This window comes from Tachysurus fulvidraco, chromosome 14 (genome assembly GCF_022655615.1).
Source record: "Tachysurus fulvidraco isolate hzauxx_2018 chromosome 14, HZAU_PFXX_2.0, whole genome shotgun sequence".
Classification (NCBI taxonomy): Eukaryota; Metazoa; Chordata; class Actinopteri; order Siluriformes; family Bagridae; genus Tachysurus; species Tachysurus fulvidraco.
The window spans coordinates 23,321,433-23,335,494 of record NC_062531.1 but is presented as its reverse complement, the minus strand read 5'-3'; the positions used below and the strand labels follow the sequence as shown (position 1 = coordinate 23,335,494).

At 40.9% G+C, this 14,062-nt stretch overlaps 1 protein-coding gene across 2 annotated transcripts in view; it reads left to right on the top strand.

The window, feature by feature from the left end:
* bmp1a (bone morphogenetic protein 1a) overlaps positions 1 to 14,062 on the top strand; it is a 58,019-nt gene that overhangs the window by 8,229 nt on the left and 35,728 nt on the right. The window contains exons 2-4 of one of the 2 annotated variants that reach the window (XM_027151486.2): positions 10,171 to 10,284; positions 11,316 to 11,447; positions 11,828 to 11,945. In XM_027151486.2, the coding sequence (XP_027007287.1) occupies positions 10,171 to 10,284; positions 11,316 to 11,447; positions 11,828 to 11,945 (364 nt within the window). Of the gene's footprint in view, positions 1 to 10,170; positions 10,285 to 11,312; positions 11,448 to 11,827; positions 11,946 to 14,062 lie in introns of both variants that reach the window. The other variant, XM_027151485.2, reaches the window with a different exon arrangement.

Sequence of the window (14,062 nt, the reverse complement as noted above, 5' to 3'; positions counted from 1 at the left end):
ACATCCATCCACTGGTGTTTTTATATCATTTATTCTATTATATACAGTACTGTGCAAAAGTTTTTGGCAGGTGTGAAAAAATGCTGTAGACAAAGAATGCTTTCAAAAATGGAAGTGTTAAACATTCATTCATTCATTCATTCATTTATTCATTTTCTACCGCTTATCCGAACTACTCGGGTCACGGGGGGCCTGTGCCTATCTCAGGCGTCATCGGGCATCGAGGCAGGATACACCCTGGACGGAGTGCCAACCCATCACAGGGCACACACACACACTCTCATTCACTCACACACAATCACACACTACGGACAATTTTTTCCAGAGATGCCAATCAACCTACCATGCATGTCTTTGGACCGGGGGAGGAAACCGGAGTACCCGGAGGAAACCCCCGAGGCACGGGGAGAACATGCAAACTCCACACACACAAGGCGGAGGCGGGAATCGAACCCCCAACCCTGGAGGTGTGAGACGAACATGCTAACCACTAGTGTTAAACATTTATTTTCATAAATGAACAAAATGCAATGAATGAACAAAAGAGAAATCTAAATCAAATTAAAAGTTGGTGTGACCGCCGTTTGCCTTCAAAACAGCAGCAATTCTTCTAGATACACTTGCACACAGTTTGTGAAGGAACTCGGCCGGTAGGTCGTTCCAAACATCTTGGAGAACTGACCACAGATCTTCTGTGAATGTCGGCTTTCTCACATCCTTCTGTCTCTTCATGTAATCCCAGACACACTCGATGATGTCGAGATCGGGGCTCTGTGGGGGTCGTGCCATCGCTTCACGCTGGTTTGTAGGCAAAAGTTAGTAACACCAAATATTTATTTGATTTAGATTTTCTTTTGTTTGCTCACTTCGCATTTTGTAAATTGACAGAAATAAACACTCGTTATTTAGATTTCTGAAAGCGTTCTTTGTTTACAGCTTTTTTCCACACCTGCCTAAAACTTTTGCACGGTACTGTACATCTGCTATTTTTTCAGTCTTTTTGGAGGTTTATTTAAGGCCTTATCTTTTGGATCACTGTTTTGTTATAATATCTTTAAATTTGTAAATTGTGACTTACACATCCTGCTGTTTCTGATTAAACGGTTTAATAAATTAAATTCAAGTGTTTCCTTTCCTCCACCTAGAAAACATTTAAGATGTCCAACGTAAGACTTATGACTTTCGGCCTGGATAAAGGAGTGAGACGATGACGACTTCTTGGTTTTATAAAGAAATAATAAATAAGCGTTGTCTGCTAAACCCAAACCCTTACCTTAAAACATGTGCACTGGGAAAGAAAGGTTGTCTGTTTGCATTTTTTTATTGGCCGGATATTAAGTTTGTGTTGTAACGATGATGTTTCACAATATAACTAATAGATTAGACATTGCATTGAACGGGACTTTTACAAAAACAGTGTTTAAATGCGAAGTTTGCTTCTTTATCACCCTGATTATTCCTGCCAAGAGACAGCAGGGCTGTAAAAACACGCTGATAAAGCGTACATGATTACGTTTAATCGAGATTAAAAACACACATACTTAGCGAATGGTCCAAAAGTTTACACACCCTCTCGCTTTCCGAGTGAAAAAAGGGCGAAGTCATTTGGACACGTTGAGTAATTCAATCATCACACACAATGCAAGCCTGAATTTGTTTATTTATTTATTTATTTATTTTTTAGCTCTCTACATCCTCACAGAAAGAAGAAAAACACATGCTGTCTATTCTTCCTGGTCTAGTTTACCTCCTACTGAAACAGCATCGAAGGTTAGGAATATCACAGGAGTGCATTTCCAGGCTTAACGAAGACCGGCGCCTATTAACAAGAACAATATGCTTTGTTGTCGTTGGGGAAACAACCCCGAAAGCCTCAGGATTGCACCAATTCACTCACCTCTTTTACAGCTAATTAGGCCCAATAATTAGAGTGCAAACTGACAGGGGCCTTGATTTGCAGCGTCAGCCCAAGCTGTAAAAGAAGCCGTCTGTAAATGTATTCACTTGATGCACGTGAGTGAATTTTGTATGAGGTGTTCGTGTCAAAACTGGAACATTTATCTCACGGTGTTTGAAAACAAAAATCAAAAATGAACTCGATGAACACAATGAAGCACAGGCAGACAGACAGATACTGTAGGAAGACAGAGGGGCAGGGAGACAGAAAGACAGGCAGACAGACAGACCTTCCGACATATTGACATACAGCTTACTAGCACCTTTGCCAAAGAGCTTACTTGTGACGGCAAAGCACAGCGCTCAATCTTGAATTCCTTGATGCAGCGGTGGACCGCATGGCCTCATGTCTTCAGGGACCCTTGTTTGATCCTGAACCGGGGTTACTGTCTGTCTCGAGTTATTAATCTGTCAAGATGTTTTCCCAACTCTCTCCCAGTGTTCTTGGAATGGGCTTTAAACCCATCACATAAAGCAATCACTAAAAGACTTGAAAGCAGTGAAAAAGTACTAGATTAAATGTACAAATGAAAAATTGTGAAACTTTCTACTTAAAGCAAAGGGTAGTTACTTATAAAATATATCTTTGTAAGCATAACAATAAATAACCAAGTTACACTCATCTCATGACGCATGTAATAAACTTTAAATCTCGGTCACGTGTCAGAAGCGTGCGGTTCGATGGTGTGTTGGATCAATAGCTCTTTGTGTTGGCAGTAATGGGGTTGTGGAGCAGTAATGGGGGAGTTCACTGAATTCAGTCACTTTTATGACCCCTTGCTGGGTTCATGACACCTGATTCTGTTTACGAGCGTGCGTTTGTGCATAGCAATGGCAGGTTCGGCCTCATGTTGTTATATCAGTGTACTATATATGCCTGTATCATGGCTCTCAAATCAAACATGTGTAATGTTGTTAAAACTATTAGTATGTGTGGAGGGGAAAGAAACAAGCCAAGGTTTTGAAAGAAGATATTATAGGAAACCAAAACAAAAGGGATTGACAAGTCCTAATGGTCCCAAGTCCTTTACTTGATGGTCTGTCTGTCGCATTTAAAATCTTTTGACAGCCGCTGAACTGAGCTGGAAGATGTTTTCAAGCAACTTCCAATTGACAGACACTTCTAGGGTCATGAGGTTTCTGCAGCCGTCTTTCCTGCCCTCTGGTAGTCTATTAGTTCAGCCGTCTTTAGCTCACCCCCTTGTCATGAGACTTTTTTTTTCCTGGTGTTGCTCTGGGAAGCCCTGAAGGCATATGTTTGCTGTGGAATAATTCACCCCTCCCCAGTGTTTTCATCCAGCGGCTACAAGCTTGTGCTCGTACGTTTCCAATAGCCCCAATAGCAAGGGTTCAGCTTGCATCATTAACGAATACCGAGGTAAGAATTTACCGAAGACGAGCGTATACATTAGAGCCGCTTTTACGTCCAAGACGAGCAAGCTCGCAAGACAAACCGATCCTCACGACGGAGAGCATCAGACGAGGGCCGTAATCAAAAACAAGAAAGGCTATTTTCAGTGTAAGAACCTGAAATTACTATGATTTGAGTCCAAACCCTCAAAGATTCTAAATTTAAAGGAAGATATACAAAATCCTTCAGCATGCAAAACCAACAAGCAGTTGAGCAGTCTTTGAGTTGCCTAAAGCAGTCAGCCTTAATTTAGCGATGGATGAAATACGCTGGTTCTTTTGTGATCCGTGATGGTTGTCCCACCTCCGTCTCCTAATACACGGCAGCCATTCAGATGCAAACGTCGCGTTTGTATTTAATGAGCCTAAACAGGAGTAACTGTATTGTCATGCACAGTGGGCTTGTAGTCTAACCTCGGGTCTGTCTTAAGGTTTAACCTATTAAACCCCCAACACACACACACACACACACACACACACACACACACACACAAGATTTCACCCTCTTTCCCCAACCATCTACCTCAAAGACGCCAGTGGGGGTAAAAGCAAATTTCTGGTTTAGTGGGCAGGGATTTTAAGTAAATACCTGTCTAGACTGCTCATGTTATGCTCACGGGTAATAGCTAAACTACTTTCCAGGTGTGCATGGATGCCTTTTGTTTCTGGTCTCAAGTAGCTAAGGAGAAGACAGTAGAGATTATGCAAGATATAAAAAAGATTGAAAGTAACCTGAGGTGAAGGGGAGTGCTGCCAAAGACATCAGGTGTTCTGAATTGTGTCTCGCCAACAACGTTCCCAAAGCATTTCCACTCATACAGCTGGAACATAGTTTGCTTGATCTCTTCAGATCACATTCTGCCTCTTTAGCTGTCTCTTGGTGTTTTGTACTTAGGGCATCATGTTGTGATCGACGCTTTGTCATGCTTTGCCAGGCAGAAAGAGGTTCTCTTGCAGCTGACTCTGGCTTAATTTGTAAGGGCCTTTTTACACCCGGTCACTTCATGTGTTGTCTCTGATCCGATAGCTATCTGATTTGTTAAAACTGTTCCATTTACATCAGGCCACATAAACTCCTCTCGGCGAATCGGATATCGATCCGATCTTTCTACTCCCGCCCAAAATGCTAATATATTTTACCTCATTTCCGGGGTAATTATAATGGAACACGCTTTGGTGTATGTGGTTGCTACAAAAAACAGCAATTACTGTTTGCTGCATTTTTGCTGGCGGCAGCAGTGCATTTTAAGACCCGACGAGGCGCCTGTGTGAAAGATCGGAGCCAGCACCTGCGAGTGACGTACTTCCGTTTGGGAGGAGTATAGCGCTGATGTATGTGGCTTGAACAACCACATGCATTTACACCTGTCCAGTTTCACCTGAAACGTGTCCCAGACCTCCTCCTGAAGTGGTTTGAACCATCGGATTTATATCAGTCTCAAAAACGTTTCAGAGGGAATTTAGACCTGGTCTTTTTACCATCGGATAGCTATCTGATCACAGAAAACGCATGAAGTGACCAGGTGTAAAAACCCCCTAAAAGATCCCCTCCAAATCTAATGTATACTGGTTAATCCATGCTAATACAAACTGTCATTGTTGTTGAAATGAAACCTTCTTGCTTCAATAAGGTAAAATATTGCTAAAGGCTAACCTTCCTCGCTCAGGCGATCAAGATACGATGTTGATCATTCGATAATACTCTCGATCATGAATTCCATGGGTGCCAGGGTAAAGCTGCAGCTGTTTGGATGCTTGCCAAACACATTCATTACGAAACAACTCCACAGACCATCTGCTGCTCCACTCTGCTTCATAAAACACTTTATCCCCATTTCTTTGTGAGGTATTTATTTAAGTTCATTAGTTCGTGGCCCTGATTGGAATTGCTGCTCAGTGTATTTTCAGGGCGATTTATCACCTCATTGTTGGTCTTTCTTTTGCCGAGACACGTCCAGGGCTTTCTTGTAACAGTCAGGATTCTAGTTACCATGGTCAAGGGCTGTGGCTGAGGGGATTAACGCAAGAAAAAAACACAGCGTCACCGGGACAACCCTGCATAAGAAAGCGAAGACAGGCTGGTGTTGGGCTTACTGTTTTTTTGCTGGCTTGTTTTCTTCAGTCTTGGCCCCAGACTGAGAACAATTACATGCCAGATTAGGAGCTTGGCCACACTGGAGATATGCATTATAGGGTCTCGCTTCTTGTTGGGGATGGATTTAGGCTCCCTAGAGAGTTCTGGAAAAAAAAAAAGACAGTGTCGTACAAGCGTTCCATCCTCAACATGTGCGGTTCCGTCTTCGGTGTGGTGGCTTCGCTCTGGAATCTGAAGATGTCGCTGACTATTGAATTCAGATATACAAAAGTGAGCAGGTGGCTTGACCTTATATTCGCATGTTTGTCGGTACTGTAGGATGTGCGGCACTTCATTTAGCGGTTCAATGGGGCAGTGGTGCTTTTAAACGATTAAGGCTCTGTGTTACTGATCAGAAGGGTAGTGGTTCAAGTCCCTGCACTGACATGCTGCCACTTTTGGGCCCTTAAGCAAGGCCCTTAACCCTCTCCGCTCTAGGGGCTCTGTATCACATTGTGTTGTATTGCATATGCGACAAATATCTTCACCTTCAAAAATGGTCATATGTATTAATCACAGTGAAATCTTTTAGTGAAGGATTTTCATTTAAGACCCATATTCTTATCATCCAAGATTTTTAGTATCCAAGTTCAAAGAATTATTTAGGGCTTGCACGTTTAACCGAAATTCATTTCTCTTCTTGGCTTTGGGTGCAGGAATCTGTCCTTGATGTCAGCAGCGCCTCCCTCATCACATTTCTCTGGGGTGAAATAAGTTTGGAATATCTGTGGAATTTCCTTCTGTGGTGTTACCCTTGTGTTCGGCTTCAGAGGTGCGGTAATCTTCTAACCGACGCTGGTTTTCGGCCACTTGTTAGTTTGATCTTGATGCTTTTGGAGTATAGCTAAGATCAGCCAGATAAATCGAGGAGGTATAATCTTGCCTGAAACTCGGGTTAATGCCATGCTAGTCTGCTCATGTGCTTTTCTCGCATGTGGTGCTTTTGACTAGCGGTGAAAAGTGTCGGGTTTTTACTCGATTTATTAATGGAGGGTTAGTGTATGCGGTGGAATTCTATACAGATTTTCACTCCCTTGTTGTTTTTCACTCCGCCTGACTCTTTATAAAAGAAATGAAGTGGATGATTTGGTCTTCTGTGTAAGATTAAAGGTGTCTCTGTGACAAGTCTGGACTTGCTAAAAGAAACCTACGTGTTTTCGCATATGCACTCAATTATCGTTGTACCCTCGGGACTTTTTTTAATCCCTTATTGAATTAAAGACCTCTTTGGTAGCATGATACTTCTTCCTTCCGACTTTCTCTCTGCTTTCATATCCTTCTCTTGCATTTGTTTTGACATTCAATAAAAACCTATCCTTAAAATTATAGCACTATTCAGATTAGAAGCAATCTTGAACCTTTCCAGCTGCCCACATTGGGATTAGCCATGGTTCCCACTGCCTGTCTTTCTTGGCACACGTGCTAGCCTGCAGAAGCAATGAGTTACCCTGTTATTTTCAGGCCTTTTAGCCATATTTAGTAAAGGTTTGCTTTCTAGCAGCCCTCAGTGAAGCAAAGTCGGTTTGCAGGCTCTGAGATGAGCTTCCCAGAGCTATTTTTTTGGGGATTTGATGGCAAGAGCAAGTGTGAGTGTGCGCTTGGATGGGTTTAGTAGCAGACATTGGTAATTAAGGTCTGTTTTCTTTATTAATACAGGAAACTACAGGGTTTACACTGTACCCTCAGGGAAGGGGTTGTTGGATAGGCTGGGGCTGGTTCTGATGGTGCCTGTACACACACACCTACAGATATCAACCCCTCTAGCACTGAGCTAGTAAACTCTACATGCACGTTGGTGTTATAACTTGTAAAAAGTGCATGTACCCAATCAGACGCATCGCCACTGGCATACAACATTTACTAAACCATCTTGTAACTGCTCATAAAGACGCTAATCTCCACCTTCTTGGCCATATTAAGTTCAGGAATGCATTCTACTTCCCAGGCCTTTGCTGACTAAACACTGTTTATCTTATTTCTTTTTATCTAGTCCATCTTTTGTTTGGGTCCCATTACTGCACGGATCTGGCAGCTGATTTTAACTAGGTATGAAGAATCGCAAATAAACGAGACTAGGCAAGCCTAGCAAACGCAGCCTGTGTGGAATGCTGACTGGGAAAATTTGAAACCTTTATCCTTTGACTTTCTGCCCTTTGGGGACTGAGAAAATGAAATCAGTTTTTGTCTTATAGTCACTCAGTTTATGGAAACACAAGACCCCATGTAGTTTTAAACGCAGGCTACCATGAGACAGGCTACTTCCTGTTATCACTTACACACTTATACTCTTACAAACATCTAACTTCTATAAACACACAGAGCCAAAAAAGCCCTCTGTCCTGAAGAACTCGTACTGAAGGCAACTTTTGTAAAATGAAAGTCTCCTTTTATTGCATAATTACACAACTTAAAAAAAAAACAACGACCCAATTTAACAGGAATGAGGAAGAACTAAATACAACGTACTAAGAAATTACAAAACAATAGAAACGGCGTCAATATTGTGATATATTAGGAACAAGGATCAGGACTGTCTTTTCAAGATACATTCTGTTCTTTGAAACTTTTCTAAGAAACGTGTCTTGAAAAACATGTCCTGATGGAGGGAAACGTGCTTCGGAGCTCCTTTTGACATCTCGAAGAAGAATAAATAACAGATGTTTAAGATTAAAAGGCTCATTATCAGGGCGTATTTCTCTTTCCATTGCTCTTCAGTTCGGATTTTTGGCTCGTGGTTTAATTTTAACACTCGGACTTTGGTTTGTAGCGTTTTTCCAAATAGCCGGTTTGTTCGACACGTCACCTTGTAAGGCAAAGTGTTTTAGGTCTCTGAGGTCTCAGCATTTCTGTGATGAAATGTTCTATTTTCTTTAAATTCCTCAAGGTCTGCAGCAGGAGAGATGGAAGTTACAGGCAAACTTTATGGGAGTGCCAAAACAAACGTTGACCACACTTCGGCCTGGTTGTGTGAAGTGTCCAACTGAAGTGTTTGTCATACGATATGCAGAACTTTACTTTACCCCAAACCTTACTTGCCTCCACTCTCATTCTTGTCAGGATCTTGTTATCTGTCTTCTGTCTTGGCGTCTCTGTTAGCGAGCTCTCAATGTAATCCTCTGTTTCCTGAGGCACAAGTGGCTTGTTTGTGAATCTGAGATTTTGGCATGTAAAGATCTTTGTGTTTCCTATTTTGTCATGTTTTCAGGATCCAAATAAACCGATGTTTTTAGAAAAGGATAAATTAAATTAATTTGAACTAATGCAGAGCAGCACTTGAGAGCGTGAGAGTGTGTCATAAAGAAGCCGGGGGTTTATGCTCTGTACGGTCACCGTGTTAAGGCTGGGAGTCAACGTTAATAAGAGAGAGTCTTGTTTTACGGACTGTAGACGGAAAAAAGACATTTGGAAGAAAAACAGCCACAAAACTAAAGTAAATAGTCTATGAATGTTCAACACCTGCTACTTTCACGTAGCCTAAACTCTTTTAAAACGAAAAACGTTGTCATTTCCAATTCCTTAACCCTTTTTTACCAGTTATTTAATTGACTTATGGGACATTTGATAGATTTTATTTCCCTAAGTTTGATCTAAAATGAGTCAGGATTGACTCGGTTTTTAGTCTGAGATGTGTTTTTCCCTCTGTTGATAAACTTGTACTGAATTTTTGTGGTTCATTTTAAGATAAACACCTCCAAATTTTAGGTGCTTATGAACGAGCACTCGGGGCATCTCAGAGAGCAGAAACGGGGTCGATATCAGCATTTACCTTGAAGGTACAGACGTGTGCGTAGGAAAAAATGGATCCTTTTGTTGTTGTTTTTTATCCTTTTCTATGAACATTTTGCCCCTTGTATGTGAGGTAAAAGCAATAATACTTCTAAAATAAATGTAAAAAATTCGTAAAGCCATGAAAACGTGACTACTTTCATGCGAGCTTCATATTAACCACCACTGTGGAGTGGGACATGACAGAGACATTCAATGATAAAAATGGACACAAAAACAATCCAAGAGTAAATTCCATTTTTTTTCAGACTTTCCGCCACTCTTCCATTCTTTTGTCCGACACACTCGGTTTTTAATCCTAATCAGTTCACGTTAAATTCTTAATCCTGATCTGTCGTGGAATCATTTTCTCGAACAGTATACAGTATATATACCCCTCATATTATTCCTCATATGGCAGCCTGGGTCTATAATCATCTATAATTTCCCAATTAGCTTGAAGGACGTCTTTCTGAGACATTTTTTGCTGCTGCTCTTTTGGAGCTTATTTCAGAAACGAGTCCCTGATGAGCTAATTAAAGTCTATACGTACCTTCTGATTTAAGGTCAGCACGACTCTTGTGTAGCAGCTTCGCAGTGATAACAGAGTGACAACACATTTAAATCTCTGTGCATGATTTATTTAACTCAGAACTAGCTATGAGCCGATATACAGCGTCTCAGTTGGGTGTTTCCCAGTCGTTTCTGAGCGATGCCTCTATTACACATTTCATCAAATCCGAACAGTCTAGAGACTTACTGTTTGTGTGTTTGTGTGTGTTTGTGTGTGTTTGTGTGTGCGTGTGGTTTTTCATTAATTTTTTTTATTAATATTCCGAATATATTTAACATTCCAGACAAGCGGCATTTAAATGAACCACATTATTATTTTTTGTCGATTGCAGTCGCCTATCTGGGGGACATAGCGCTGGACGAAGAGGACATGCGCATGTTTAAAGTGGACCGCATCGTGGATGCCGTCCAGAAAACGGTGATCAACCTCAATCGCACTGACACGGGTAAGTTTACAGTGAATCGGAAAACGACGTCTTTAGAAATTCCGTATTAGAATCAGAATTTCCGTGGTTAAATCCGAAAAAGCGGTTAAATTCGAATCCAAGATGGTTGGCAATTTTTCTCTGATGATTTGTTGATGAGATTTAAGAGACCTACATACACACTGTCATAAATGAATACACTTCGTGGCTTGTTACAGCTGCCACATATAATCCATTTGCAATGAGTAGCAACATAAAGCAGCACTGAATGCATGAAGTGGATGATATTTTTGTCAGAAGAGCTTAGATTGCTAATAAAGCTGACTGGCAGACCGTAATTTCCACTAAATGAGAGAAATTCAGCCACGCAGCTGATTTGTCAAGTTATTTAAGGATAATTATATGAGAAAAGAGGATTATGGTGATGGATGTGATGAGAGAAAAAACGACAAGGTGCGTTTTTTGTCTTATAAACACCACATAAAACCCCCTTATTTAAGTTAATAACAGTTAGAACAGGAACACAGAAGCAAACTGAAGTCCTATGTGCTATAAGTAGAAGGAGAATACTCTCACTCGGCTGTCCGTCGTAGAGACGCTAGCCATGAGGAAGAGCGCTTGTATGAGGTAGTGCTTTCCGCTGAGTGTGTTACGTTGCCCTGTGATGCAGCAGGAGCAGCAGTTTGAAGTAATGTGCGGAGAACTGGGAATTGGCAGGACTAATTGATGGAGAAAAATAATATAAAACATTTAGGATGCATCTTCTTAAAAAAATACCCAGTTGTAATAGTCGTCAAAAAGGTGCTGTGGTGTAAAGGTAAATAAAACATCTCAAAAGGAGTAACAGTAACTCTACTAGTAACTAATAATAATAATTAATAATAGTAAGTAACTAAACAGGCATTTTATATCCTTGAAATTCCTAAAAAAAAAAAAAATTATCAAAAACACAATTTTACAAATACAGAAAAACCGACAAAAAAAACAAAAAGTGAACATTTATTTATTTATTTATTTATTTATTTATTTATTTATTTTTTTATTTTAAGCAGAGACTAGCCCAAACACTGGCAGGTCCAATCAGCAGGTGGCGTCACGGCGCAGGAAGCGGGCCGCGACATCCCGCCCTGAGAGGGTGTGGCCCGAAGGTGTCATCCCTTACGTTATAAGCGGCAACTTTAGTGGTAAGTATGTTAATAATCTCTTTAATAAGTTTTATGTATGTGTTCTCTCAATTAGCAGGGGTTGTGTGTGAGGGTTTTTCCTAGTGGGTTAGATGCAGTGTGATGATCTCAAAGAGCTAAAACTCCTCTCCTCTCCTCTCCTCTCCTCTCCTCTCCTCTCCTCTCCTCTCCTCTCCTCTCCTCTTCTCTTCTCTTCTCTTCTCTTCTCTTCCCTCCTCTCCTCTTCTCTTCTCTCCTCTCTTTTTACCTTTCCTCTTCCTCTTAAAACTTTACGTGTAAAGTTCATGTAAATATCTCACATGAGTATATGCTTACGTGTGTGTGTGTGTGTGTGTGTGTGTGTGTGTGTGTGTGTGTGTGTGTGTGTGTGTGCTCTGCAGGTAGTCAAAGGGCCATCTTCAGGCAGGCTATGAGACACTGGGAGAAACACACGTGTGTGACGTTTATTGAGAGAACCACAGAGGACAGCTACATCGTCTTCACCTACCGGCCGTGTGGGTAAGTGTCAACACAAGTGCTAGTGTGTGTGTGTGTGTGTAAAGTGTGAACATGTGTCTGTGTGTGAAAATGTGTGCGTTTATATAAAAGGCACAATATTTTTATTTTCTGGATCTATGTGACTGAAGCTGTTTCAGCTATTAGCTGGAATAAAAAGGTGTATGTTTATATGTGTGTATATGTGCGTGTGTGTGTGTGTGTGTGTGTGTGTGTGTGTGTGTGTGTGTGTGTGTGTGTGTGTGTGTGTGTGTGTGTGTGTGTCTGTCCACCCAATAGGGGTAAAGGAACCTTTGACTCTTTCAGGAAGAAATGGTCCTCACTCACTCAGTGGGCGACCATCCTTTTACTTTTCTTTCCCCACTTTCTTTCCTTTTCACTCACATCTTCCTGATTTCTCGCCTAAGTGCTTTTCCGTCCGTCCTTTTCCACATGGCCATTGTTCTGCTTTTCCTTATTCTCCTTGTGTGTGTGTGTATATGTGTGTGTGTGTATATGTCTGTGCATGTATGTGTCTCCCTGTGTGTGTGTGTATCTGTGTGTGTCTCTGTGCATGTGTGTCTGTGTGTATCTCTGTCTGGGTATTTCTGTGTGTATCTCTTTGTGGGCCACTGTGTGTGTGTCATGGTGTGTGTCATAGTGTGTCTCGTGTGTGTCTCTGTTTGGTTTCTCTCTCTGTGTGTGTGTGTGTGTGTGTGTGTGTGTGTGTGTGTGTGTGTGTGTGTGTGTGTGTGTGTGTGTGTGTGTGTGTGTGTGTGTGTGTGTGTGAGGCTAATAGCCACCCTGCTGTCTTGGCACAGAAATCATTAGAATAGGAGCAAGTCTATTTGTCACTCAAACTTCTTATTTAAACGCCACTGCACATTTGTTGCACACACGTGCACACACACACACACACACACACACACACACACACACACACACACAAATCGTGTGTCACAAGTTCCATTTTTAGTTTCTACAGAGTGCAGTCAAGCTTTTCTCTTCCTTGTTATTTTGACCTCAGCTCTGAGTTCGGCTGCTTTGGTCTGGCACGATGTTACCGAGCCATAAATAATAATCTTTTTCTCCAGCAGGCCATATGTTTGCAAACTCCAGTAATAAAAATCTCCACACAAAAACTTTTCCATTACAGGAGAGGAAAAAAATGGTTTAAATTAATTGAGATGATGAAAGAAAGGTAAAGTTAACCTTCTGATTTAGAATATCATACAGAATGTAAAGGAGATCTATCTATCTATCTATCTATCTATCTATCTATCTATCTATCTATCTATCTATCTATCTATCTATCTATCTATCTATCTATCTATCTATCTATCGTTTATTTTAAACTAATTGTTTGTAATTCTTTACAAATTTGTGCTCATCCACACATCAAGTCATTATTGAACCTAGTGGTCAGAAATGGAAACTGCAACCAGCTCTAATGGGTAGCGTTTGGGGCAGGAATCACACTGCCCCATGCTGAGGGAAGGAGCAGCATTCAACTTACCTCAGATTTGTTTACATGTTGAAAATGCTTGAAAAAGAACAATTTGTCCAAATGTTTACATTTTTGCATTAATTTCAGGACCTTTAGTGTTGTTTTAAAGACTTTGTTAAACTCTAACCACGTTCTAGCCTCTCTTTTTTTGAGGTTATGCCGTCCTTAACGTGATCTTACACCTCAAACATCGAGGCTCTATGATGCAGTTCTTTTCAGTGGAGCACGAAATGAATGGCTTATTCGTTTAATAGCGGCTTTTTACTTGAGAAACTTGATTTATTTCACATTTAATTACATCACATCCTGTCAGGCCGAGTTTATTTAGCTATAAGATGGATTTTTGAAATTGTGGTTTTATTTATTTATTTATTTATTTATTTATTTATTTATTTATTTATTTATTTGGAAAACTTTTTCATGAAAATCCCAATTTTTTGAGCCGGGATTAAAACAAACTGAAATAGAACAGAGGCGAGAATCTGGAGGCCGATGTGATAAAGTACAGCAGTGTGTTTTCCGCCCTGTGCGTCTCACCACTAGTCATTTTTAGCTTTGTGGAGATACAGGGGGCCTTTTCTCAAAGCGCAGCAAATAGCAGGGTATGTGCGTGTGTGTGTGTGTGTGTGTGTGT